General features: G+C 38.9%; 4 protein-coding genes across 9 annotated transcripts in view; 2 read left to right on the top strand and 2 right to left on the bottom strand.

Annotated features, from left to right (window-relative positions):
• Nrx-IV (Neurexin IV) overlaps positions 1-11,115 on the top strand; it is a 32,926-nt gene extending 21,811 nt beyond the window's left edge. For all 3 annotated transcript variants that reach the window (XM_053747379.2, XM_053747378.2, XM_053747381.1), the window contains 9 exons: positions 207-323; positions 1,060-1,139; positions 2,174-4,204; positions 4,771-4,950; positions 5,325-5,458; positions 5,869-6,085; positions 6,766-6,903; positions 7,830-7,921; positions 8,473-11,115. In XM_053747379.2, the coding sequence (XP_053603354.1) occupies positions 207-323; positions 1,060-1,139; positions 2,174-4,204; positions 4,771-4,950; positions 5,325-5,458; positions 5,869-6,085; positions 6,766-6,903; positions 7,830-7,921; positions 8,473-8,571 (3,088 nt within the window). In that variant the 3' untranslated portion in view covers positions 8,572-11,115. The remainder of the gene's footprint in view (positions 1-206; positions 324-1,059; positions 1,140-2,173; positions 4,205-4,770; positions 4,951-5,324; positions 5,459-5,868; positions 6,086-6,765; positions 6,904-7,829; positions 7,922-8,472) is intronic.
• LOC128671148 (uncharacterized) lies at positions 10,274-14,659 on the bottom strand. The gene is made up of 8 exons (XM_053747382.1): positions 14,194-14,659; positions 13,500-13,681; positions 13,081-13,196; positions 12,794-12,890; positions 12,515-12,622; positions 12,325-12,423; positions 11,757-11,816; positions 10,274-11,407 (listed from the first exon to the last, which is right to left on the bottom strand). Exons 1-8 carry the CDS (start codon positions 14,633-14,635, stop codon positions 11,357-11,359), a joined length of 1,155 nt encoding a protein of 384 aa, XP_053603357.1. The 5' UTR covers positions 14,636-14,659; the 3' UTR covers positions 10,274-11,356.
• A 2,256-nt stretch (positions 14,660-16,915) lies between these two features.
• Positions 16,916-23,931, top strand: LOC128671472 (zinc finger protein 853-like). 2 transcript variants are annotated; one of them, XM_053747930.2, is made up of 11 exons: positions 16,917-17,341; positions 17,768-18,088; positions 18,309-18,368; positions 18,845-18,904; positions 19,188-19,247; positions 20,073-20,297; positions 20,778-20,959; positions 21,051-21,235; positions 21,986-22,138; positions 22,815-23,021; positions 23,600-23,931. In XM_053747930.2, exons 1-10 carry the CDS (start codon positions 17,174-17,176, stop codon positions 22,988-22,990), a joined length of 1,590 nt encoding a protein of 529 aa, XP_053603905.1. In that variant the 5' UTR covers positions 16,917-17,173; the 3' UTR covers positions 22,991-23,021; positions 23,600-23,931. The 2 variants fall into 2 exon arrangements, with proteins under 2 accessions (XP_053603904.1, XP_053603905.1); XM_053747929.1 differs by having other exon boundaries at positions 16,916-17,341; positions 22,815-23,931.
• Positions 23,932-24,226: 295 nt separating this feature from the next.
• The window catches only part of Moe (Moesin), a 41,584-nt gene continuing 37,829 nt past the window's right edge, over positions 24,227-27,981 (bottom strand). For all 3 annotated transcript variants that reach the window (XM_053747926.2, XM_053747928.2, XM_053747927.1), the window contains 3 exons: positions 27,642-27,788; positions 27,051-27,281; positions 24,227-26,373 (listed from right to left, as the gene is read on the bottom strand). In XM_053747926.2, coding sequence (XP_053603901.1) covers positions 26,209-26,373; positions 27,051-27,281; positions 27,642-27,788 — 543 coding nt within the window. In that variant the 3' untranslated portion in view covers positions 24,227-26,208. The remainder of the gene's footprint in view (positions 26,374-27,050; positions 27,282-27,641; positions 27,789-27,981) is intronic.

The following is a 27,981-nucleotide window of genomic DNA, read 5'->3' as shown; positions in this document are numbered from 1 at the left end:
TGGCAACACACACAATTTGATATTGCAATAGCAAAAATCTAGTTCTTGAAAATAATAATCAGATGAAAAAATTCTGCAATCGAGCGGGAAAATGTAGTTCGTCAAAAATCCGTTTTCTTAAATTTTTGGACAGACTGTAGTTTCAGTTTTATTGACAGGGCAATATAATGAGACCACGTAAAAAATGTATTGCAATACGTGTTCAGGAAAGAAGCCCGCGTGGTGGTGGACGGCGCCCTGAAGAACGAGATCCGGCTGGCGCGGGAGCCCGAGCGGGCGCTGCGGCTGCTGGCGCCGCTAGCGCTCGGCGCCGCGCTCGACAGGTGCTGTGCTGCGCTGCGCTGCGCTGACCCGACACACTACTTTGGAGCTTGTCACTAATTACTATTTCATATAAAAATTGGCGTGAAAAATTATTTGAACAAAGAAAGGGAAAACTATATCACTGGACATATGAGAGTATCAAATATTGTACTAAAATTATCTTCGCTCAGAATGAGGTCATGGTGTGAACCACGACGCTAGTCTTCCGCGAATGACATAAAAGGAGACATAAAATGAAATGTATTTAAAAAATTATAAAACATTAAACTACAAATTCAACTACAAATTACGATGGCTAAAATTATCCTATGCTAAAATGAACAATAAATGGCTGTCATTTTTTATAATACTTTAACTAGAAGACTTGGTTGTTTAAAATATATTATTTTAGTTTATTTTAAAGGGTCTAACGTTATTATATGTCGAAATCAAAAGTGAATAAGCCTCATCAAGGCCTGAACGTGTAATAAAACTAAGTGTGCTCGGATTCGTAGCTAGACTAAGTCGATCGGGCGAGTGGATGAGTAGCAGCTGTCATATAAACTCGGTTCGCATTTTGATTGGTGTTTCGTGCACTTCAGTACACAATCTGTAGACAGAGAAAGCTATAAACCTCGTCATATCTTCCATTTCGCACGTACAAGCAAGTGATGTTCGTCATCAAGTATGGACCAATCTGATGATAATGATTTGGTTGGAGTTGTTTTGGGCAATAAAGCATTGTGTATGTTTCAGGAGTGACGGATTTGTCGGCTGCATGCGCGCCTTGCTGCTCAACGGACAAGCCGTAGACCTGAGGGAATATGCTAGACGAGGTAATCTATATTTACAACTAGCTGCGCCTTGGGGCTTCGTGGGAATTTTAGGCTAAAAAGTACCCTGTGTGTTGTTCCAGGTTATATTCTATCCTTGGATAGAATATAACCTGGAATAACACACAGAGTACTTTTTATTCCAAATTACAAAACAATACGTTCAGTAGATTTTGCGTAACACACATACATCCTCACAAACTTTCGCATTTATAATATTAGTAGGATTATATCGACTGTCACTGACTCGTGCTGAGTATGATACAGATCACAAAGCAAGAGCAATTAATTAACTGGGTTTTTTCAGTCTGTAGCGTACACAAGTGTAATAAAACTGACGTGTAGTTCCGTCCTAGAACAGTGGGCGAAGTGCGTGTTAGCATTTCACTTCTCACCATCGAATCGATTCGAAATGAGACACAGCGAACCAATCACATTGCGCCATTGTGACGCGACGACAACCACACTGCAATGTCAATGGTTCGCTGCGTCACATTTCGAATCGATTCGATGGTGAGAAGTGAAATGCTAACCCGCACTTCGTCCTCAGGACTATTCCACAATCACCCGCGGAGGTCGTATAAGGCGATTAACGGATACAGTGTTGGCAGCGGATAGTTTTCAATACTTGGTTCATCTTTGAACCTACAAAACCAACAAGTCGTTCAATCGAAACTCCTTCCTACTCATTACATTAGTGCTAGTTATTCGCCGCGAACTTAGACCTCGCGAACACAATATATTTTGATCAGTTTTTACAAAATTATGAATATACTTAAATTCTATTAACAGATTTTACAATCTTTTAAATTACATCCATCAAAATCAGATCAACGTTTGTCAGTTATCGCGTTACAAACATCATACAAAATTTGTGCCCCAAGTTGATTTGTAAATCGCTCGGTTTACAGCTAAAGAAGGATTTCTTGTCATATCCCATCACCAACCCAGAGTTTGAGGACTTTCAGATTGCCCAGCAAGGTTTGTCACACGAAAAGGGTTCTAAAAAGTTTAAAAACATATGCATTTGTTATCAGGTCTGTACGGCGTGTCAGAGGGCTGCGTGGGCAAGTGCTCGTCGTCGCCGTGCCTCAACAACGGCACCTGTCTGGAGCGCTACGACGCCTTCTCCTGCGACTGCCGCTGGACCTCCTTCAAGGGGCCCATCTGCGCTGACGGTGAGCATATAGTGTACACTATATCGTGTATGTCGTGCCTCAACAACGGCACCTGTCTGGAGCGCTACGACGCCTTCTCCTGCGACTGCCGCTGGACCTCCTTCAAGGGGCCCATCTGCGCTGACGGTGAGCATATAGTGTACACTATATCGTGTATGTCGTGCCTCAACAACGGCACCTGTCTGGAGCGCTACGACGCCTTCTCCTGCGACTGCCGCTGGACCTCCTTCAAGGGGCCCATCTGCGCTGACGGTGAGCATATAGTGTACACTATATCGTGTATGTCGTGCCTCAACAACGGCACCTGTCTGGAGCGCTACGACGCCTTCTCCTGCGACTGCCGCTGGACCTCCTTCAAGGGGCCCATCTGCGCTGACGGTGAGCATATAGTGTACACTATATCGTGTATGTCGTGCCTCAACAACGGCACCTGTCTGGAGCGCTACGACGCCTTCTCCTGCGACTGCCGCTGGACCTCCTTCAAGGGGCCCATCTGCGCTGACGGTGAGCATATAGTGTACACTATATCGTGTATGTCGTGCCTCAACAACGGCACCTGTCTGGAGCGCTACGACGCCTTCTCCTGCGACTGCCGCTGGACCTCCTTCAAGGGGCCCATCTGCGCTGACGGTGAGCATATAGTGTACACTATATCGTGTATGTCGTGCCTCAACAACGGCACCTGTCTGGAGCGCTACGACGCCTTCTCCTGCGACTGCCGCTGGACCTCCTTCAAGGGGCCCATCTGCGCTGACGGTGAGCATATAGTGTACACTATATCGTGTATGTCGTGCCTCAACAACGGCACCTGTCTGGAGCGCTACGACGCCTTCTCCTGCGACTGCCGCTGGACCTCCTTCAAGGGGCCCATCTGCGCTGACGGTGAGCATATAGTGTACACTATATCGTGTATGTCGTGCCTCAACAACGGCACCTGTCTGGAGCGCTACGACGCCTTCTCCTGCGACTGCCGCTGGACCTCCTTCAAGGGGCCCATCTGCGCTGACGGTGAGCATATAGTGTACACTATATCGTGTATGTCGTGCCTCAACAACGGCACCTGTCTGGAGCGCTACGACGCCTTCTCCTGCGACTGCCGCTGGACCTCCTTCAAGGGGCCCATCTGCGCTGACGGTGAGCATATAGTGTACACTATATCGTGTATGTCGTGCCTCAACAACGGCACCTGTCTGGAGCGCTACGACGCCTTCTCCTGCGACTGCCGCTGGACCTCCTTCAAGGGGCCCATCTGCGCTGACGGTGAGCATATAGTGTACACTATATCGTGTATGTCGTGCCTCAACAACGGCACCTGTCTGGAGCGCTACGACGCCTTCTCCTGCGACTGCCGCTGGACCTCCTTCAAGGGGCCCATCTGCGCTGACGGTGAGCATATAGTGTACACTATATCGTGTATGTCGTGCCTCAACAACGGCACCTGTCTGGAGCGCTACGACGCCTTCTCCTGCGACTGCCGCTGGACCTCCTTCAAGGGGCCCATCTGCGCTGACGGTGAGCATATAGTGTACACTATATCGTGTATGTCGTGCCTCAACAACGGCACCTGTCTGGAGCGCTACGACGCCTTCTCCTGCGACTGCCGCTGGACCTCCTTCAAGGGGCCCATCTGCGCTGACGGTGAGCATATAGTGTACACTATATCGTGTATGTCGTGCCTCAACAACGGCACCTGTCTGGAGCGCTACGACGCCTTCTCCTGCGACTGCCGCTGGACCTCCTTCAAGGGGCCCATCTGCGCTGACGGTGAGCATATAGTGTACACTATATCGTGTATGTCGTGCCTCAACAACGGCACCTGTCTGGAGCGCTACGACGCCTTCTCCTGCGACTGCCGCTGGACCTCCTTCAAGGGGCCCATCTGCGCTGACGGTGAGCATATAGTGTACACTATATCGAGTATGTCGTGCCTCAACAACGACGCGTAGATAACACTATGCTTTTGACATCAAAGCTCGAAAATCTTGACAAAAATATCGAAAGCTTACTAAATAGAATGTATGCTTTCGATTGTTTTATGTGTTTGTTTTTCATTATGTTCAATAATAATTCTCTATACAAGAATAAACATAGTAAGTACTTTAAAAGCAGACATTTTTTATATATAATTTTCATGAGATCCAAGAAAAGTTCACATAATAATTATCCTACTCATATTATAAATGAGATATTTTATGATAATGTATGTGTGTATGTTTGTTACTATTTCACGCGATATATACTGGACGGAATGTTATAAAATTTGGTCCACGGTTAGAATATAACCTGGAATAACACGTAGGATACCTTATATACCGAAATTCTTCACGGGAGCGAAACCCCGGGGCGGAGCTAGTTATAAATATTTCTTCTAGATAACGTCGATAAATAACTCTTAACAAACTGAACATATACCAAAATATATGGAAAAGATTTCAAGGGACATTACTTGGTGGCAGAAATCGGCGTGAACCTCCGTCCGAACTCGATGGTGAAGTACGACTTCCTGGGCTCGTGGCGCTCCACCATCGCGGAGAAGATCCGCGTGGGCTTCACCACCACCAACCCTAAGGGGTTCCTCCTCGGGTTCTACTCCAACATCAGCGCGGAGTACCTCACTCTCATGGTGTCTAATTCTGGTAAGATATGTATATATTTCTCTGTGTGTGTGTGTATTTATTTTTATTTGCATTTTAATGATTATTTAAAAGGGGCGGCTTCTACTGTCCGCCCGTCTTCCTTTTTTCTTTCCTTGTCTTCTTTCCTATTTTGTTATGTTCCGATGTTTATAAAACCTAATTCTCGTTACGGAATTAGCGCCACGAAAATAATTTTTGTTTAGTTAATTTTAATCAATTTTACGCGTAAAACGTCAAGATATATCGGAAGACTGCATTGACGTCTTCCGTTTATGAAGGAGCTAGTGCCCCAGTAGTGGGGATTTTTTTTTGTTTTTTTTTTTTGTACTAATGTGTAATTCACATGAAATGTAACATCATCATGTATTTGACAGGACATCTCCGCGTGGTGTTCGATTTCGGCTTCGAGCGTCAGGAGATAGTCTTCCGAGACAAACACTTCGGCCTCGGCCAGTACCACGACGTGCGGTTCTCGAGGACAAATGGCGGCGCCACCGTCGTATTACAAGTAAGTTTATTATTCATGTTACTTTTATAAATTGGCAACACTTACTAAAGAGTATAATATTTATATATTTTAAGTTTAGGAAGTAAAAATATTACATTACTAGCTGTGCCCCGGGCCTTCGGTCCTGTGGGAATTTCGGAATAAATAGTACCCTATGTGTTATTTCAGGTTATATTCTATCCGTGTATCATAAATTTCATAACAGCCGGTCTAGTAGATTTTGCGTGAAAGAGTAATAAACATTCATACATACACATATGCCCACATGTTTAATAAAGTTTTTTTATGTTTCTTATCTTTCAAGTTACACGAACGAATCCATTCACGCACACATTGCGTTCCAAATAAAATCACAATAATTCAACACCCCCCCCCCACCTATTCCCGAGATGAACCTGTGACATTCCCAGGTGGACAACTACGAGACACAAGAGCACAACTTCAACATCAAAGAGTCTGCGGACGCGCAGTTCAACAACATCCAGTACATGTACATCGGCCGCAACGAATCCATGGCGGAGGGCTTCGTGGGCTGCGTGTCGCGCGTGGAGTTCGACGACATCTTCCCGCTCAAGCTGCTGTTCCAGCAGGATCCGCCGCCCAACGTGCGCTCGCAGGACGGCGACGGTCTCTCTCTCTCTCTCTCTCTCTCTCTCTCTCTCTAACTCTCACATGCTTACATCATGTACGCTATGTTAACTGGTAGACGAAAGGGGAGGTCTTTTATCCAGCAGATGGACATATAAACAGACAATTGCAATCATTAAAAAAATTAAACATGCTTGAAGCTAAAATGTGTATTTACATAAATTATATTTACGAGACTTAGCACGAACTTTTTTTTATTTAATGTTTGTTGTTCAACGACCTTGTAGCCGCCGTGGTCGCGGCCAGATGGAGTATTTGCGGTGAATTTCTAAGTTCTGTAAATATAATTTATATACTTATGTGTTCAAAGCGCGATCGCATTTTATAATATTTGAAACTTTTGACAAAACATAATTTAAGCTCGTTTTAACTTTTCTTCACACGACAACTTTTTTCCCATTATTAATGGAGTGGTTTGCCATTGCTTTCTCCATTTCACTCACAAGTCAATAATAATCAACCAGTGTGCAGGTTTCCTCACGATGTTTTCCTTCACCGGAAGCAAGTGGTGGTCTATGAAAACTACTATACATGAGTCAGAACGGTATACAAACTCATGTGGCACGAATAGGATTCGAACGAACCTGGGACCCTTCGATCCACAGGCGGGCGTGTTAACCATTACACCACAATAGCTTCAAATTGATGTGTAACGACAGGCGTGATGCTGCACGAGGACTTCTGCGGCGTGGAGCCCGTGACCCTCGCGGCCGAGCGCGCGGAGACGCGAGCGCCGCCGCGCGCGGGCCCGGACGCCGACCTCGACTACCACAAGACCGACGAGGCCATCCTCGGCAGTCAGTTTCCATATTCACCGTATTATACTTGACGTTGCCCGGGAATTCGATCCCGCAATCTCGGATAATGTACCTTTCGAATGGTGAAACAATTTTTGAAATCGGTTCGGTAGTTTCGGAGATTACCCGCCTCGAACATACAAACACACAAACCCTAACGCGTTTATTTATAATAATAGTATAGATTGACACGACAAACTGTCACGTACAAAATAATCTATAGTATTATTATAAAGAAGTAAGCGTTTGTGAGTTTGTACGTTTGAGGCGGGTAATCTCCGAAACAATTGATCCGATTTCAAAAATTCTTTCACCATTCGAAAGGTATATTATACAAGATTGCTTATAGGCTATATTTTATCTGAAAATTCCCACGGGAACGAATACCCATGCACATCTAATAACTTATAATTACATTATATACAACTAACTGCGCCCGGGGCTTCGCTCCCGTGGGAATTTCGGAATAAAATGTACCCTGTGTGTTATTCCATGTTATTTTCTATCCGTGTACCAAATTTCATAACAATCGGTCCTGTACATAATGCGTGAACAGCTAACAAACGAACAAACTTACTTTCGCATATATAATAATAGTTGGGATTTATAGACCTACAGTGCCTAGAGTTACTTTTTATTTAACATAAACCTAATCCTATAAATAATGTTTGTTACCTCTTCACGCTCTATCTATTCAACCAATCTTCTTGAAATTTTGCATAAATGTAGTTTATAATATGGAGAAGGACATAGGACATTTCATGTCGGAAAAATAACTGTTCCCGTTGAAAATTTACGCGGACGAAGCCGCAGGCAACAACTAGTCATTTATATTTGAGTTTGATACATAACTCTCTCATTTCGATGTGACGCTGATGCAGCAGATTAGACTTAAATACCTAAAATCATGGTTACTTTGTTCATAGCTGTCCTGGCGCTGATCTTCGTGCTGCTCATCATAGTAGCCGTGGTGTTGGTGCGGGCCCTGTCGCGGCACAAGGGAGAATATTTGACACAGGTAACTCACTATCACATCCCAATAATTAACGTTTATTTACATGATATAATAGTATAGATATACAGGGTTACTGGTATCTAACGCATAACCTTCCAAAGGCGCATAAGGTACATAGAGACTAACATCATTTGTTCTACGCCTTTTGTCTAAACGTAATAAATAAATAAAAAATACTTGTATTTTATTTTAATGTCGTTTCTATAAAACGTTAGGTCGATTCGATAACGCTACATAACGTTACTGTACTGTCTCGTGTTGCTTGGCTATTACATACAGTTAAGATGTATAAAATAGCAAATTAGATTGTATTTTTTTTTTTATGAAAAAAAAATACAAAACAAGAAAAATCGTAGAATAAAAATTGCTTGTTGTGATGTACCCAAGTAGTCTTTAGAAGGTTTTGCTTTTAATACCAGTAACCCTTACAAATAGGAAACTACAAGTGTGCACTTGTTTCTGGCGTCCTTCTGGCGAGAATTGTGGTTATTAATATTTACCATAGGTTTAAATACCATCGAATACTGATGATAATGACATTAATCAATAATTAGGAGGAGCGTGGGGCGGAAGGGGCGGCGGACCCCGACGCAGCCGCATTGGCCGCGGCCACCGGGCCCAGGGTGTCCAAACGACGGGAATTCTTCATTTAGTGCTCACATCCAATCACGATGTCGGGACTTTTCACGAAATTCACCAGTTCGCAAAAAAAAACTTTCACACAGTACAAATTGATTCGTGATCATTGATATAATTTTTGGAAAGTTAAAGAATAGATTTTTAAGACAATAAATAATCTCGTCACGACCGATTGCCAAAAATTATACAACTAGATCTAAATTTTGTACTTCTCGGTAATAATTGTTTATGGGCAATGTATTTTGTAATGAAGTGTATTACATCAATATAACGGCAACTTCCAACTTAATCTCATTGATATATATACCCATCACATTATCACAAGATATTATTTAATATGCTTTAAAACTAGATAACGTGTCTATCGTAATTCATATCCATCCATAGTACAAGCTCATATTTGAGTAGTATCACTAGTCGAATTAAAAAAAAAAAAAAATGGTTGCCTGTAAAGTCGGTTTTACGGGCGAAGATTTTACGTGACAACGTCTTTTTACGCGCGCGGCAGACCGATCATAGTTGAGTGGGAGAGAGACGCAAGGCATTCGGCGGGCCTCTCTCTCGTTCGGTGACTCATCGTAACGTTACCGGGCGTTACACTTTTTCATAAGTGACTCCCAGCCGCAACCTAATTTAAGACGTTGTCACGTCAAAAAAACAATTTTCTTAATAGGTATTTCTCCCATAAAGTGCCATTTGGCTACTTTCTATACACTTTTTTCTACATCTCTGAAGCTTTTCTAAAATATTTCTATTATAAAATCATTGTAATGTCTCATATGTAAGTTTTTGCAGTTTTCTAGTTGAATATATATACGACATTGCTTTTGACATTGTATTCATTGGCAAATAAATGAATATGAATGTATCAATAATAATCTCATTACAACATTGTTATTGAAACATCATCTCTTTTTGAATGAAACCTAACATATTATATTCTCTGAATACTTTTTAAGTAACAATAATGTGTTGTGCTTTCAATAAACAATAATGCACACCGATCATATAGCAAATAAAAAACAAAATTTCCGGCATATTGTTCACTTGTGAATTTACTGTTCACTTCGCATTTACACTGTACTTTATAATATTATCGTCCTATGTACTTATACGTTAAGTATATAATATAAAAGTATGTTATTTTCGCCGCCATTTTGTATTACTGCTAAGGAGGAGCAAAATCTCAAGCAAAGATTTATTTGATATATTTTTTTAGATCTGTGTAGATTGAAATCGGAACAGGAATGGATCGCGGTATTATTGAACATTATTTTTTATTATTGCAATAAAATCGACTAATGGGAAAAATGGGAATTGTGACTGATGATTTTATATTATCATTTTTATCTCACTTTATTAATGAAAATGTATATGTTTTCATATATAATGTGTTCTTCCAAAATGTTTGCTGCAACCGCCTACGTTTAACTAGGTGTTATCACTTTTATAGCCCTGACCTATTGTCCATTCCTGTGCAAACCAAATGCAATATCGAAGGACGATTCGACACAAATTAGATATAAGCGTAGGATATTATCTCGACAACATTATATAATCAATTATCAACGTAGACTGCTATACTAAGACATTGTGTGTGTTTCTTTATTTTTATTTTCCGTCCAAAAGTTGCGTTATTTAATGATGAAATCATTCTTTTGAGTTTTGTCAATATGAAAATAGACTTATTATTTTTATTAAGCCATATTTTTATTATATATATAGTAGCGTATAGTTTATTGTAATTAGTTTTATATTTTTGGATCTCTGTGTCTCAATACGTTTGCGAGTATGAATTAAGCTGATAAATTTTTATATCACGATGTTTCAATGAAGTATTTTTTTAAATTTAAAGAGTGTATAATTAGCTTTAGTATTCTGTTATATTCTGTTCTGATTAAACAGGGATCCTACATTTTATTTCACAGATTATCTTACGATTATTTAAACGTGTTTAAACCGTCACGGATTTATTTATCGACAAAATCAAAATCAAAGCTTGTACAGTTCTTTATATAAACTTTGTCTATTTTTATAACAAAGGAATTATTTTACGTGCCGTGATTTTCGAGAAATCATTTCTTCCATAGTAACTAATCCGACTGCTTCTAAGGTAATATCCAAGTAGGTAGTTATCTTAAGAAAAACCGCATCAATTTTACCGAATGCTATATCCATTCTTTGTTCAGCACAAAGAATCTTTTTAGCATTTACAGTATGCCAAAAAGAGATAGAAATATTTGGTTGACCCTCGTTTTCATACAATTTTTAAGGCCTGCGCACACCTTATCCTTACGCAGCACGATTGTATGGAATTTTAACGCGCGTGCACATACACATTGGTACATGTACGCTTGCGACACAATTTCATACAAAAAAGTGCACGCGCGCTCACGTTACGCAGTCAGTATATACCCGTGACGGTAGATAAGTTCGTATTGTATTGTGCGTATTGTAAGAATGCGTGCCTTAGCTCCGTTCGAGGCACCGGTCACTAGTAGTGTGTTAATAGTAGAGGTTTATTTTAATACCAATCACGAATACATTTTTCACAAATACTTTTAAAATTTTTATTTTACGTAATATGTAATTCCAAGTAAAAATGGTTTTAACATAAACTGTCCCATTTGTTTCAAGTAACAAACGGAAACAAATGAAACAATTTATGTTAAAATCTAATATCTCCCTCTAATCCAATCTATCCTCTCCCTCTAGCTATTAGAATACGAAACTGGCACCGCAAATAAATAATACAATTACGTAATATAATAATATTTTATTTCTTCAAAAGTTCAAGGGTTATGTCTGTGAGTATATCACGGAAAACATTGTGTACGAAGATTTCACGATCTGAAATACATTATATGTTAATACAACAAATTGTATGAATAAAAGTAAGCCGAAGCAAGCGTATATTGTATCGTGCTAAGTTTGAGCATTTTTTGCGTTTAAAATTATTTATAAATCAAATTTTCACAATTAGACAATGCAATTTTTAATTTTAGAAATTAATTAGATTAGACAAGAGGAGAGCTGACAGCGAACCGTCACCTAATTTGTTGTCAATGTAAAGTATGTCTACATTTGACGCTTTAAAGCTCATTTTTCAATGAAATTATCTTGTCGGGTGGGAGCGGTGCGATTAATGTGTATGACTTTTGATTTCAAATAAATATATAGGTCTTTAATATTTACTTACAGACACATAGGATTCATATGACATCGGTACTATGCCAAGCGCCCATAACACTTCTGGTTGCTAGAAAAAAAAATACAATTTACAAAATTAAATATAATTTACAAAATTAAGTACAAAATATACAAATCCTGTAACAGAACCTTGTTTGTCTGATAGTACAGTCAGCTAGCTAATGAGTTCTCCATGTGTTGCTATAACATGGGAATAAGGGCGAATTTGGAATAAAGACTAAACCTTTTCTCTTGACAATGTTTCTGTATGTTGATCCCACACAGCATGTTACAAAATATAATGTTACATGTTGTTATTTTTCTTTAAAAGTGTGACCAATTTTAAATATGAAGAAGTATGTGAAGCATGCACACAAAATATTATTCAAAGCGTGAGTATTTCAACATAATATTCTGTCCTTTTGATTGAATACAATATTAACTTAGATTTATATTAAAATATGTTCCAAATGTTTCACCCACTAAAGTTGCTTATTGAAATATTATAGTACGTTTGCAAGACGATAACCCATATTCGGCCGGCCCCTTAGTATATTGGTTGTTTATTGTTGGTGTACCTGTCCCTGCATCATGGCACAGACCAGCAGTTTGCGGACCCTGGCGGGCGCGCAATGCTGCCAGCCCGACTGGTACATCGCCGTTGGTATTGCTAAAGCCTGCGGAGAATATATACAGTACGTAGTTAAGCATAGAACTCAGAGACTGACAGACGACAACGCACGAATATATGGTGTTAGCCGTCATTACCTCAATGGTGACGTCACCAGCGTTCAACATGAACAGTGCCGTGCTGCACAGGATCGCGACGAACGTGAACACGCTCGAGAACAGCGCGAATAATGTTCGCTCGGCGTTCTGCGAAATATTGAGCATTATTGAGTGACTTTAAACACACAAATGTTTACAATATGCTCAGTATATAGATATATTAACATCCAAAAATGTCTTTTATCTTTGCGTGTTTATCGTTGCAGTCGGGGCTGTGACGTTGTAAAGCTGATGATTATTATTACTAAATGTACTAACCAGCATTTGATATAGCATCAGAATTAGTACAATAACGTTGGTGACCACCTGCGAGCTGAAGATCACGGTGCATATCGTCTGCAATTGTTGTCTGCACCTGGAACGGTATTCACAGATGTGCCACGTCTTTATCGTTTACGAGATAGACAGAGCCAACCGAACGGTAGGTAGTTTATTATATACAGTATCATAAATTTTCCCTTACGGAGAAGAGTTGTGAAACTCGAACGCCACGGTGATCATCGACTATGATATCAAAACGAACCAGAACGGTATAAAGTACTAACCACAATGTTTTAGAATGCATGGTGACACCGAGTTTGAAGCCTTCCACGTACTTTCTCTCCTTCTGGTACTGGCTTATATTTTCTTCAAATATACCCGCCAAATTACAGAAGTAACTCTGCAACTCAAGAGCAAGATCATTAAAAGCGCAAATACTGCGTGAAAATTGAGAGTTTGCAAATGAAATATCTTTTTGTCGTTCATTGAAATAAAATTTTGATGACTTCTAAATATTATATTAAGTTCAACCCTTTTTCTGATTTATTCTTTTGACTCTTCCCTTCGCGAAACCAAGAGGTCAGTTCACAGATTTATTACCTACCTATTCAAAATCTAGTAACTAGTCTCAAATTAGTAAAATATAGGCGCTTATTTTTATCCACTAGAAGAAAGATCTGAAGCTGGTAACCCTAACAATCACCTGTAGATTCTTATACTGATGATTGAGACAGATGGTAGTGGCGATGACGATCGTGTACACGCCGCAGAGCGCCAGCATCATACTCCAGAACACAAGGTAGAAGAGCACCCTGACGGCGCCAGCCAGCGGCGACTGGTCGTGCACCTCCGGCCAGGCCACCACCACTGTCGTGAATGTGGCGTCTGGAAGCCAAATATTTGGACACCCTAGTACCTCATCGTCATCATCGGAAACCCTTATATCACACTGCTGGCTATGATGGGACTCCAAATGCATGGCATTCACCTCTTTCTAGTGATGTTCGAAACCATCTTTCGACCTCCGACCTGTCTTATATCATCGACCAATCTTGCCTTCGAATGACGTGAGTTGCATCTATAGGACACCTTAGCTTAGCATTCTACTCCACCTCGCATTGCCAGGTGTCCTGCCGAGTTCCATTTAAGTTGCATAGCAAGTTTTCCTAAACAGAACAGAAGTTCAGGATGAACTGCATATAAGTAGCCACGTTAGGAACTTTGTCCTATCGTATAAACGTGTACCTACCTACCTAAGTAGTTTTATATCTCCATCGTTTTTTATACAACTCCAACTGGGTAAGGGTTCACGTCTTAGCACCGTAGGTCATCGTGAGCAAGATGCCTTGATAAAAAAAAGTGGGACTTCAGATTTTTTTTTTAAATATATTTCTTACCGTTCTTCACAACATTAACCAAAGCGTCGATCCCGTAAAAGACACAAGCTACTAAAAAGAAGCTTATAAATGATGCTGTGTACACTTTGATCTTCTTCACCATTGATGTTTCTATTTCCTTGTCGTTGTACTCCGCTCTTAGTTCCACAGCGAGTGTGTATAACAAACATCTCATTTCTTTTATGTAATACAACGTACTCAATATAAAAGTTAACAAAAATGGATGCGATATCCCGAATAGAATCATATTTGAGCTTTGGCGCTCGTTCAAATTTGGTTGGGTAAAAAACGCGCCCAATTCAAATATAATCATCACAACGGACAATACCACCATGGAGTAACAGTAAATTTCGTGTATTTGAACGATTTTCTTTGATCTAGGCGTATCCCTCTTCCAGAAATCTGGTAAGCCTAACCAATATATTAAGCTTGTTATATTCATGAAATACTGTGCCGTTTTGTTATACATTTTATTTATTGTGGGTCAATGTTTACAATGTTGCAACTAGTTCAGCATTATGGTACTGGATTTAGGGGCAGGCACGTATTTAGGTCTTAGTAAGTAGGTACCTCGACCTCTACGTACCTCCATGGCGCAGTGGTAAAATGCTTGCCTCTCGGTTCAGAGGTTCTCTTTTTCTGATTGGCCCGGGTCTTGGATATTTACCTATCTATATGTGTATTTGTTATAAACTATAGTATCGTTGAGTTAGTATTCCCTTAACACAAGTCTCGAGACTTACTTTGGGGCTAGCTCAATCTGCGTGATTTGTCCTAATATATTTATTTACCTATACTATACCTATATAGATACCGAACAGCCCGGCGGTGCACTAAAATGATTGAATTTTTACTCAGTTTCGCGTAGGTATCTTTGCATAGTTACGATTACGAACGGTAAGTTTAAACTTTGTTCTTTTCTAGTTCATATTAAAATAGTAGTGCGCTTCGGGACATGCTTCCGTGAAAAATCTAGGTCTAATATTTTAAAGAAAAATATAATAATGTAGATAGTTTACAATGTTTACTAGTAGTTTGTAGCTTTGGTAAACATCATTTAATTTAGAATATGACGTGAAAAAGTGCCTGTGAAGACCTAATTTCTGAATAAATATAATAAATATAAATATATTAGGACAAATCACACAGATTGAGCTAGCCTCAAAGTAAGTTCTAGACTTGTGTTATGGGATACTAACTCAACGAACGAATAAAATATAGTTTTTTAACAAATACATATATAGATAAACATCCAAGATCCGGGCCAATCAGAAAAAGATCATTTTCCATTATGACCCGACCGGGGATCGAACCCAGGACCTCTCGATTCAGTGGCAAGAACTTTACCACTGCGCCACCGAGGTCGTCAAAATGATTTGATTTTGAGATGGTATTCCTATTTTCAGTCTAACCGTCTTACGTGTACCATTCTTTACCGTTCAATCTAGATGTCTGAAATAATAAAAAAACAAAATCACATTCTCACAAATACTATATTACTTACAAATACTACTAATAAACTTCCGCATTCATGAGTAGGAATATAATATGATTAATAGAAAGTTAATTATGTCTGAATTCGATCCTGCTGACTATTTAAATATTGATACATTGGCTAATGACAGTACCTATCGGTCCGTAGGTTGTGATTATCTCAAATTCGCCGAGTAAATAATGAGTCATAATTCAGGCTTGCTTTACAACCGACTATAGGTATAATAATATGTTGATTTATTTATATACGACTCGGCGAATTTGCTTTTTCATTTATTAATGAAAATGGTTACTAGGGAAATTAAGCATTAGTGGTAGAATAGTTAAAAGATTTAATCCTTTAAAGGCACAGATATTAGAACATTATATTGTAATGTTCTAATATCTGTGGTAGATAAGTAATACTATGTAGTTCATAGTGAATTCCTAATTCTATAAAACTTTCAGCCTATGAAATTTGCCTATGAAATTTTATCATATAAAAGAAAGACGATATACATACAAATATATGATATACATAGAAGTATATTTTACTCGTTACATAAAAGTATAAATTCAGGTAATTTAAAATTGGCATAATCATCGTATATGGCTGAGCGACGACAAGATAACGGAGCCTATAAACAAATTAAAAAGTAAAGTGACATTTGTTGATGTAACACTGACAGCCGTCATACATGGCGATAGTTATTCAAAGTATCGACAGCGGAACTATCGATAGTTGACCTCGAAATTCAGATCGTAATGAACAAGTACATATTGCACCTTTTGTTAGGTACTATCGCTAGGTACCGGATATAGTATCGTTAGACCAGTATATATATCTCACTCATTGATAGTCACTTCACTAAGCTATCAATACTTTTTCGATAGCATGACACTATTGACAATTTGGAACTATTGACAACGACTTTTAAAGCAAAATATTTTAGTATCGATAGCGTAGTGAGTGACTGACTACTATTCATTTGCATTTAATAAAATTAATTTGATTTTGATTTACGGAGTGCGATACTATTGTATTGTATTGTAATACATTGTCCCTATTACCTATTCATAAAAAAGTTAAAGCATACATTAATCTAAAGTAGGAATGTTTTATAACCATAGCACTTTATATTATTTGGCATTGACAGAACGAGACGAAGCATTGCTTTATTGGGGTGATTGTTTTGCCTTATTGGAAGTTATCGATATAATTTTACGAATTACGAGTAGCATCACTACTTCAATTGAGACAATTAATGTATGTAGGTGAGAAAATGATGAACAGAAAAAAATACTAATTTTCCGTTTGTTTCAGAATTGTGAAAATTTCAATTCTGTATAATATAATTTGATAAAATGTAAATTATTTTATTGTATTAATTGCTCCAAAAATACAAAAAGCTTCCAACAAAATCCTGTAAAAACTGTGTATCTGTATGGTATGGTAAAGCTTTTCACACTTTGTTTTGATTTGTGAAATATCAGCAGTGTAGTAGTCATGCGGACTTATTCACGCAAGAAAGTTGAGTATCAAGTGATAGAAGGAGTGAAGGAGTTGTGCCGTCTTTGCTTAGCAAAATGCGATGATTTTATACCAATTTTCACTGAGGAATCTGACGTGTGCGCTGCTCTGCCTATGAGGATCATGATATGTGTGGGACTTGAGGTACGTACGTTTTCAATGTACCTACCTACTATGTAAGAATATCTATGGTGGTAGCTTGATCATCTTGTTTCTGGAAAATGTTTTTCCTACTCTGAAATTGTGATAGCTGAAATAATTGCTCATATTACATACCAAACTACTGGCTATCCAGATTTTTGGTTCGTCCAAGCAAAAATGTTTAAGCCCACTTGAAATTTGGTTATGTCCATCTAATTTTGTGCAGTCTCTTTTGGTACATTATACATATTACAACAATATACAAATATACAATCCTTATACAATCCTTCCTGATACAAATGATCCTTAATTATATCTATTACATGATATAAATTATACTTATATTGCAAAGAGGAAAGATTTGTATTCTTGTTTGGAACAAATAAACTAAAAAAACTTGAAGAAATGTATTTATAATTATTCTTTCAGATGGTGCGGGAAGACAGTCTTCCAAACATAATTTGCCAAAATTGTTATAGAGCATTGGAAAAGTACTATACATTCCGAAAGAAATGTGAAGTGACATACCAAAAGCTCAAAGCCCACATGCTGGCCGTAAAGGAGCAGGAGTCGAATAAACAAAAAACTGAATCCAAACAGAACATGAAGAATCCAACTATAGAGCAGAATGTGGAGCTTAGAATACCAAACGGAGATGTTGAAGGACAACTCGTGTTAGCATTAAACGACAACGAACAATTGGAGTTGGTAAATGTTGTGGGTTTAAACGGAGTTATACAAGTGCATCAGGTAAATGTCTAATCCCCTTCTCATTTAGTCGCTCTTGACAGAGTTGTTGTAGACACATGAATAAATATGTTGCATAGCATGAAACAAGTACACTTACAGAAATAAAACATTTGAATTTTATAAATGTATATTAAGTATGCTATATAAGGCATCACTTTCAAGTATGTGCTTTGATGCGGAGTCATGGTGCTGTATGTAATGAATTAAAAACATTTTCCAGAAACAAGATGATCAATCTAGCGGTGATTTGTTACAGCAAAGTTTAGAAAATGAAATGCAGGTGAGTATTATTTCTTCCAACGAATTGCTCGTCGTCATTAAAGGTGTCTATTTATTCATAAACTAGCTTTTTCCCGCGTTTCTTCTTCGCCCGTGTTTATTCCGTGCGTTCGCTCATAACTTATTATTATTGATATCTCAGGATCTAAGCAACGTATCATGATGAAACCTATACCAGATTTTAAGTTAGACTTTCTTATGATATAAAACTGTGAAAAAATTTTCAAATTCCATCCAGTAGTTTTTGCATGCTGTGCGAACAGATAGACAAAAAATTAAAAAATATATATATATTGGCTTCCATTAGTCCCATGAAGTATTCCATTACCCCCCCATAACTCTCTCCTCTGTACATATATAGATCACTTACATTTTTTTGTTTTATTATATATTATATAGTTTTATCAAAGCTACAAACTACTAGCGCAAATTAATAGGTTGGTAATGCTATGGTTTGAATGTAATTTTTGTTTTTAGGATCAAGTCACATTGAGTAGAAATCAAGACCTACAACAGAGTATAGAAAATCAAATTCAGGTATGTTGTAATACACATACTACATAGATATTTTAAAATTATTAAATGTTGTATTATAAAATTTGATTATAAACTTTTTAATCAAATTAGCCTTATCCATACTTTTATTACAAAGAGGAAAGATTTGTATTCTTGTTTGGAACAAATAAACTCAAAAACGACTACTGAAAATTTGGCACAGAGCCAGATGAATAACATAAGCTACTTTTTCATCACGGTCTGAGTGAAGCCGGGCGAGCCGCAACTTCTGTATAAAAATGTTATGAACTCATTATTTTTACAGAATCAAGTCAGTCTATCTAGTAATCAAATGTTGCAGCAGCATATGGATAATGAAATTCAGGTGTGTAATTTATGAAAAATCATTTTTCATTCCTTTATAAATATAAATATATTAGGACAAATCACACAGATTGAACTAGCCCCAAAGTAAGTTCGAACTAACTCAACGATACTATATTTTATAACAAATACATAAATAGATAAACATCCAAGACCCGGGCCAATCAGAAAAAGATCATTTTCCATCATGACCCGACCGGGGATCGAACCCGGGACCTCTCGGTTCAGTGGCAAGAACTTTACCATTGCGCCACCGAGGTCGTCAAATTTTCTTTATAAATATGCATATTATTTTTAAACTAGCTGCTTTCAGGTTCCACTACAGCACTGATTTCGTGAAAAAAGTACCTTTAAATACAGGTTAAACTTTAAACACATGTGCTAAATTTCAGTGAAACCCATCCAGTGCCCAAATCACACAATATGCTCAACAAATAGCAACTTTCTTGCTTAGTTTAAAAAAAAAAAAGATGAATGATGAATCGGCCATGACAACTGCAACATCATAACAAACAAAACAAATAAACAAACTTAAAAGCTTTTTTTATATAATTAAGTTATAGGATAGTGAATTTGAGATGTTTATCGTTATTTATTATTTTAATGAATCAAATTCAAAATTCTTTATTCGATTTAGGATGATATACATCACTTATTGACGTCAAAAAATAACTTTAAGTCTACTGCCGGCTTCCAAAGCGCAGGTGAAGAAGAAGCGGCGCAACAAACTTCACCGCAGCCTTTTCTCCAAGGACGTCAATTAACACATTACTGTACATTGTACTTATAATATTTTCGAATACCTATATCTTTTCTTTAATCGTAGATGCAAGACATATCAACGACAAGTCAAACCCAACACAACCATATCCCAGATTCAATAGACATGTCTCAGCTGCTGCCCAGCATCCTCATCAGACTGGGCATCGTGAGCGAGGACCGGGGGGTGTTCCAGCTGATGGACCGGGACTTCCGGGAGGTGGAGCTGGAGGGCGGCCGGGGGGAGACGGTCGTGCTGGAGCTGTTCGAGGAAGATGAGGAAGGTGTTGAAGTAAGTATATTTTATCCCTATAGGTAATTTTTGTCTATGGTGACTGACGAATTAATCGTCTCTGCTTCGTTTAAAGTTTGCTTGGTGTGTCCTAATTTTCGTGTAATTGTTTTAATACATATTCTCTCTCATTTGAGCGTTTTGTCGGTTTTTTCCGCAGCCGTTGAGCGTCGGAGCCTAGGGTCCGTTTTTTTACATTTTCGGCTTCACTTCGCTCGGCATATCATTCACCATGAACAGCCAGACAAACATGATTACATTCTCCATATTAATATTATAAAGAGATCAGCATTTTTGTTTTTTTTTTATTGTAATTAATAAACTCAAGCACTCATGCGCCTATTTTGATCAAATTTGGCACAGAGGTAGACGAAACGTTCAGGAGTACCACAGGCTTTTTAATGGTGTTACCGAGCGAAACCGGGGCCGACCGTTAGTTATTTATAATATTGATTTGGAAGTTTGGATTTTCACAAACAGGATACATCAGAAATGAGTATACAGCCGACGATTGCAGAAGCCACGTCGCCAGAGACGGAGGAAGGGTCAGGCCTGGTGGTGGAACCACTAGCAATTAACGAGGTGCGGCCACCACTCACGATTCCACCCAAGGGCAGAAAACCTAGGAAAAAATCTGCCAAGGGCGATCAAGTCGTGATAAAGTGAGTTGCAAGGTGATCGGTACGCTGCGTGTCAATTCGAATCGATTTGTTAGATGTGAAATGAACACCCGTCTTTCGTCCTCTGCCGTAGTGCCGTGAGTGCGAGCGCACGCGCGCGCTGCAGCGTGTGCGACAAGACGCTGTCGTCGCGCTCGGCGCTGGCGCGTCACGCGCGCGCGCACGCGAGCCCGCGCGCGCGCGCGCACGCGTGCCGCACGTGCGGACGCGCCTTCGCGCAGCGCGCCGTGCTCCTCAGGCACGAGCTCGTGCACCAGGGTAAGTCTTACTTCATTCTCTTCTATTCTACTTAGGATCATGTACATCACTTTTTGACGCATAATAGGGTAGTTGCCAAAGTCAGAAAATTGTAAAAAAAATATAATCTAGATAAAATATATATATATTTAGGATCATTATAATAATTCATAGACTGTAACAATGCAGCTAGATCAAAATCAGAATCAAAATAAAATCATTTATTCAGAAATTATGCCTTCACAGGCACTTTTTCACGTCATAATCTAAATTAAATGATGTTTACCAAAACTACAAACTACTAGCATTTCGGCAAAACGAAACGGAACGACCACTGCTGAGAAGAAATTCCGAAAGAAACTCATTCAAACAGTGTTGGTCCCTATTATGCCAGAAGGGCTTACCATTTTTTAAATATAAATTTATGAATATTTTTTTATCAGTAATATAACAATGTAAGTACACAAAGTACATGGTCAAAAGGTATACTGAAACATATATATGATTGTGATCAAGTGCTGATGAAAGGAATATATATATATATATATATATATATATATATATATATATATATATATATATATATATCCATAATCATAAAGTCAGTTATAGTAAAACTGATTCTTGTCTTTGTTAAAATTTGAGAACAACCAAATACGATTGACGATACATGGTTTTTTTCCTCCAGTAAATAAACGTTTCATTTTTTTAATTTTTAATATAAAATGTTTTAACGTTAATATTTGCTTATTTCAAAAAATGTTTTTAAAGAGAATCGTCCGTTCAAATGTCCGCAATGCCCAAAGAGTTTCACGCAACGCTCAGCGCTGGAGTCGCACACGCGCTCGCACGCGCCTCCGCACGCGCGCCCGCTGTCGCTACATCTCTGCGGCAGCTGTCCCAAGGTGTTCCTCTATCCGTCGGGTATGTTCCATCATATGTTGTCGAGTGTGCCCAACGCTGGAGTCGCACGCTCGCTCGCACGATATGTCAAAATGTTTTGAGGTACCCCTGTACCTTAAATAGGAGTATATTTTTGGTCTGACTAAGGTCTAAAAAGTTCTTTACATAAAAAGCTAGTTTTCTCGGAAACTACTGAATCGATCGAGTTGAAACTTAGTATGCATAATTGCATGTTTCTGTGAAAGAAATTGAGGATGGCTTTTGCCCAGCAGTGGGACTTAAATAACTAGGGAACAAAATGTAAATCTGTCTCTTAAAGACGGTTAAGTAACATAAATATATACAAGGTTACTAGTATCTAACGCATAACCTTCCAAAGACGTTTATGGTACATAAATACTAACATCTTTTGTTTTACGACTTTTGTCTAAAAGTAATAAATACACACAAAATCCTTCTTTTAGTTTTAATGCCGTTTCTATAAAATGTTAACTCTATGTTCGATTCCGCTACATAACGCTATTACATAGAGTAAGACGTGTAGAATCGCGAATTAGATTGTATTTTTTATATGAAAAAAAAAAACGACTTATCACGAAAAGTCGTAGAATAAAAGTTGCTTGTTTTGTTGTACCCAAGTAGTCTTTAGGAGGTTTTGCTTTTAATACCAATAACCGTGTATATTTAAACATGTCAGGTCTAAGCCGCCACATGTCTGTGCACGAGGGCCGCGTGTACACGTGCGACGACTGCGGCCGACACTTCCGCGACAAGAGCGCGCTGCAGCGGCATCTCCGCTCCGCCACACACCGCCGCGCGCAGGCGCAGGGGGCAGAGGCGGCGGCAGCGGGGGCTGGGGGCGACGGCTCCTAGCCTAGTCTTCTACATTGTAAAGATTCCACAGGTAAACTTTTAAGTGAAGCTGAAATTGGATTCCTTCGAAAGGCAAAAGGACCACGGAAACGTTGGATGACAAACTGTTTAAGTTCAACATAGGATCGTGCGATATAGCACTGGACTGAGTGTCGTGGAAGTATGAGAGGCCTTAGCCCATTACTGGGACATAAATTGATATATATGCTATAGCTGTAAAAATACTTGATTTTTAAGTGCGTCGTACATTTGCGAATAGAAAGACGTATGCTATTCCCATATCTGTGATTAAATCGTATGCTCCTTTTCATGCTTATGCCTTAGTATCCAACAAACTATATTTGCCAAGCTATATATGCCAAGCAATACATTTTGTTAAGCCGTGTTCGGATTTGAGGCTTCGAGACTTAAACCACGAATACACTAGGGAAAATTTGACGCGCAACAACTCTTTCTCCACTCATTACCATTCACTCGAGTGAAACAAAACATCGTCGACATATTGCGTGTCAACTGTTTCCTAGAGTATTGCGATACGTTAGTGTGTACGAACACGCCCCACCTGTACACGGCTTTGTGTGTTGATCGATCTTTTGTAAATAATTACAGTCTATCAAGAAAGTGATGAAAATGTGTGAGGAAGCTGTGTTCTCTTGGCTGGCAATACTGAGTGTTCATCAGTCGATCTTGATCTTTCTATTTGGTATTGCAATGACAAAAAATGTAGTCCGATTTTTTTTTACAGATTGTGATACTGTATTTTATAGCAATTTAGAAATGTGTTCAGAAAAATATTTTATTAGTCTGGGTAGACTCGTTTAATGTGGCACTTAAAAATATATATATATTGCAATGAAGTGCCTTTTTGTGCAAATTAAATTATGATCTTTTTGTATCTGAAGAATTATTTATAAATAAATTGATTAATGTGATGTAATTGATTCATGTGTTTTAATATTTGTGAGGGATTAGAATACTGCAGGGTGGATGGTCCATAGGGCAGAGGTTGGCGTAGACGGAGTGGGACCTCTGCCCAGCAGTGGGTCACGGAAGACCGATGATGGGTGAGGGAGTACAAGATACAAATTCTTTACTTTTTTTTAAGGATGCCGAGCACATTTTGTTGTCACTTATTTTAATAATTTCGCGAATTCACCTGGCAGTAAATGTCGCGTCATGAAATATGCACTAAACAGATCAGTAAATGAATCGAAGGTTGTTGTGAATGAAACCCAATTTCTATTTACTTAAACATTTTATTGGAAAAGAATTTCGTCCTAGATTGAAAGGCAACATGGTATTGTATAATTTTAGAAAATAATGACAAGACAATAGCTCAATACTGTTGTTGTCGTCTCGACGGCACGAGACTACGAGCTATCTGCGACGGATGGCACTCATGTATAAACAAAACGAAAACAATCATTGCAGCTATTTTTAATTTTATCAAAACCAAGTATACGCCACCGGATAGTAACTTATGGAATGCCTTTTATTCACTTAAAAATAAAATTATATACTTCCTATAAGTATCGTGTATAAGTGTAGCTATTTCGAATTTTGTTCAGGAATTATATTTTTACGAGGGATGGGTTTAATGCCGATCGGAGTCGCCTCGGGCGCGCTTTTCTTGTAATATCAGCATTATAGAACAATACTAGTTCGACACCTATATCTAAAATATAAATGATTATAAAAATAAATAAGGGGATATCCCCTCCCTCTCCCGCGACGCGGACAAGACACTTCGGACATTGTTTCTTTAGGTTTTTGAGCAAAACTCGCAAGTAACAAACGCGGTGTCCGACACGGAGGTCGCGCGTTACCAACGGTGGCGTCACGTCTCGCCGGGATTACGCATTAGGCCGAACTATTGATTGGTATAACTACTCTTTATGACGATTTGATAATAAAATGTAATGTGGCATAACAAGATATGTACTTCTGGACGTTGGGACGATCGATCTCGGCTGACATGACCCCCGCAGCTCTCACACTACATCACGACCGCTCTAGCACTAGATAAATCAACATGAAACATCGATCTACAATAAAAACGACTATTATATTTCAACTCTCGCGGCGACCGTACGATACTATACGTTACTAAATAAAATTATATACCGAATCACTTAAATATAAATTATATATTAATAATGAAAGTCCGCGTGCTTTTTATAAATGATTTCATTTTGCGAATGTAAAAATATATACGACATGATTCTTCATTGTATAATGTGTACAGTATGGGTTATAGCACATTACGATCTAAAATAAAATTACTATTAAGTAATATTCAATATTTACACGAACCGGGTCCGTTTGTGACGCGTCTGTCTGTCTGTCTGCGTACAGCTCAGGAATGTGCGGCCGACACGTGCTAAATAACGCTTTGTACACTCGGCCGGGCTTTGTTGCACCATTTGATGGCCAATGCGTAGCTCAGACTCGATGACGACCTTACGGTTACTCTGATAAAAAATGAACGCTTTTAACTTAATTTGGGGAAGTAACTAGCAAAAATAATTCTAAGAATGAATTATCGAAAGCTCAAAAAAATAAAATAAAAATTTAATGTTTTAGCGACCGTTCGTTCGTACTTTTTATCAGAATAACTGTAATCACAAATGCGTCAACATTGACAAACGTCATGTAACGGACTTGACTACGTCTCATCGCATAATATTATCTTGAAGTGTCCTTTGCACGAAAAATCCTTTTGCTCGAAACGACTTGTCTCAATTATTACAATGTTACAAAACTGAAATTAGACCTTACATGTCCAATACTTAAGATTCGTTTTGGCTTGCTGAGTTATTGAAGTGAGTACTCTTTAATAACAAATAATTCTGTACTTTTAATTAACATTTTACAGGATATAATGAGACCTTTTTGACATTTCCATCGATCAGCTTAACAATATCATAAATGTCAAAGTTGAGAAGAACAATATAAAACAATAGCTACACGCTCGGCTCAAAATTTCACTCCTGGCGTGTATGTATGTCAAAACCTACACAACAAGTAAAACTAAAATCGTTACACGCTCGGCTTGAACTTTCGCTCCTGGCGTGTTGGCCGAAAACCCACAACAAACAAAACTGAAATCGTAAAAACTGTTCATATCGGTCTTGAACACACACAACAACTGATTCTTTTTATTATTTTGGAACATTTCGTCAAAAGAACCTTTCCTAACAAAGCCGCTGTGGTGGCAGTTACATGTTCTCGAACTGATCGACGCGGCGCTTGGTGTTCCCCTTGCGGATCTCCCGCAGCGTCTTGTACTTGTCCCGGCCCTGGCGGACATTTTCGCGGTGGATCTTGTCCATTGCTGTTTCTTTCGTCTCGTCGCGCGACTGCGCCAGGTCTTGTTTCAACGCCTGGGGATGACATTTTATTATTTGAAAATATTTTTCTTGTTTTAATATAATTAAATAAATAAATAATTAAAATACTTTTGCATACTTTCATGTTATACATACACATACAGTATCATGTATATCTCTTACGAGGTAGACAGAGCCAAGACTTGCGAAACTCATTGTACGTTGCTTGAGTAACGTGAAGAAAAGAGTATCCTTTCATTAATCACTAGTGTGTATGCGATTATTTGTCACTAGATGTCGGTAGGTAGTCGTAAAAATCATGTCTGATACATTTAGGCGACTTGAATAAAATCTGAACACACTCTAAAAGAAGACGTGGACAATAGCACGGTCACTTGACGATAACATTAAGTCAAGTCATTAAAAATATTAAGTCGTTCGACATATGCAAAAAACAATCAGTCAGAAGCGCACGAATTAAATTTACTGGATTTCACTGTTTTACTTCGTTAATCAGTATGACAATGAAATTTATGTTCTTATGTAAGTAAATATGTTTTTATGAGGATAAAAGTCTTCGAACCTTAAAGCTTCGTATGCGGGAACACCAAACAACAATAGTTAAATAACACATCTATACTATTAATATAAAGAGGTAAGCGTTTGTGAGTTTGTATGTTTAAGGCGGGTAATATCCAAAATGACGGAACCTATTTTAAAAATGATTTCACCTTGAGCTGGTTGTGGAGGCGCTCGCTGCGCTCCTGCAGCGTGCGGCGCTCCGCCAGCGGGTCCACCAGCCCGTCCGGCGCGCGCGCCAGCTCTCCGCCGCCCGACTCCGACCCGCCGTCCGACCCCGCGTCCCCCTCCGCGCCACCGCCCGCCTCTGCCTCCGCACCCGCCTCGTTCACGTGGTGATGCGCCGGCGTCGTGGCCGCCGCCAGCGCCGCCGCCGCCTCGTCCTATCGCACCGTTCACATGCACACTCACTCTCAACGTGTCTCAATAAACTTAACAAATACTGAGAGTGCTCGTTTTTGTTTATACACTCTCTCATCTGAACGTATTCCCGATTGCTTCCTGCTTTTTCGTTTCCACTTCGTTGACATCTCTGGTTGTCAGACCCCGGATCCACATATTATCCTTGACGACATTTCATTTTTGTTTACATAATAATAACTAAGTCAAAAATATACGCCTATTGTATGTAACAAATTACATTTTCGTGCAATAAAATTTTAATAAAATAAATTTGCCTTTCATAAAAATCTTCTAACTAAACTGTCTCACGATTACTTAAAAATAATAAATAGATTATTCACCTGCTTGCGCCTCGCATCCTCGACCTCTTCCTGCAGACGTCTGGTCTCCGAGTCCTTCAGCTCCACCTCTTGTTGGATGCGAGACACTTCCTCTTGCTTCGTGCGGATCTCTTCTTCGAGCTTCAGGCGCTCCGCCGCTTCCATGTTCTGTGCGAGTGCCAATCAGTCAACATACTATTCTAAGTGTGATGGTGAATTAAAAAGAAATGACGATAATTTGAACGCAAAGAAATAACACTAACAGAAAACACGCCTAACGTGTTGTACGAAACGCGAGGCTTGCTTTCGCAATTCTAAATTCAAATTTCAATATTCAAAAAATATATTTTTTTATTTCAAT

The sequence above is a fragment of the Plodia interpunctella genome, chromosome 7 (assembly GCF_027563975.2).
Source record: "Plodia interpunctella isolate USDA-ARS_2022_Savannah chromosome 7, ilPloInte3.2, whole genome shotgun sequence".
In the NCBI taxonomy this organism is placed as follows: domain Eukaryota; kingdom Metazoa; phylum Arthropoda; class Insecta; order Lepidoptera; family Pyralidae; genus Plodia; species Plodia interpunctella.
Note: the sequence above shows the minus strand (reverse complement) of the source record. Positions and strands in the feature narration are given on the sequence as shown.

Excerpts from the sequence above, each read along its gene's own strand:
- LOC128671148 (XM_053747382.1), bottom strand. The coding sequence starts at position 14,635 with ATGAATATAACAAGCTTAATATATTGGTTAGGCTTACCAGATTTCTGG. Across the intron at positions 13,682-14,193 it reads GGTTAATGTTGTGAAGAACG|ACGCCACATTCACGACAGTG; the intron begins GTAAGAAATATA and ends TTTGGCTTCCAG. Across the intron at positions 11,408-11,756 it reads CATATGAATCCTATGTGTCT|ATCGTGAAATCTTCGTACAC; the intron begins GTAAGTAAATAT and ends AATGTATTTCAG.
- LOC128671472 (XM_053747929.1), top strand. The coding sequence starts at position 17,174 with ATGCGGACTTATTCACGCAAGAAAGTTGAGTATCAAGTGATAGAAGGA. Across the intron at positions 19,248-20,072 it reads ATATGGATAATGAAATTCAG|ATGCAAGACATATCAACGAC; the intron begins GTGTGTAATTTA and ends CTTTAATCGTAG. Across the intron at positions 20,960-21,050 it reads GGCGATCAAGTCGTGATAAA|TGCCGTGAGTGCGAGCGCAC; the intron begins GTGAGTTGCAAG and ends CCTCTGCCGTAG.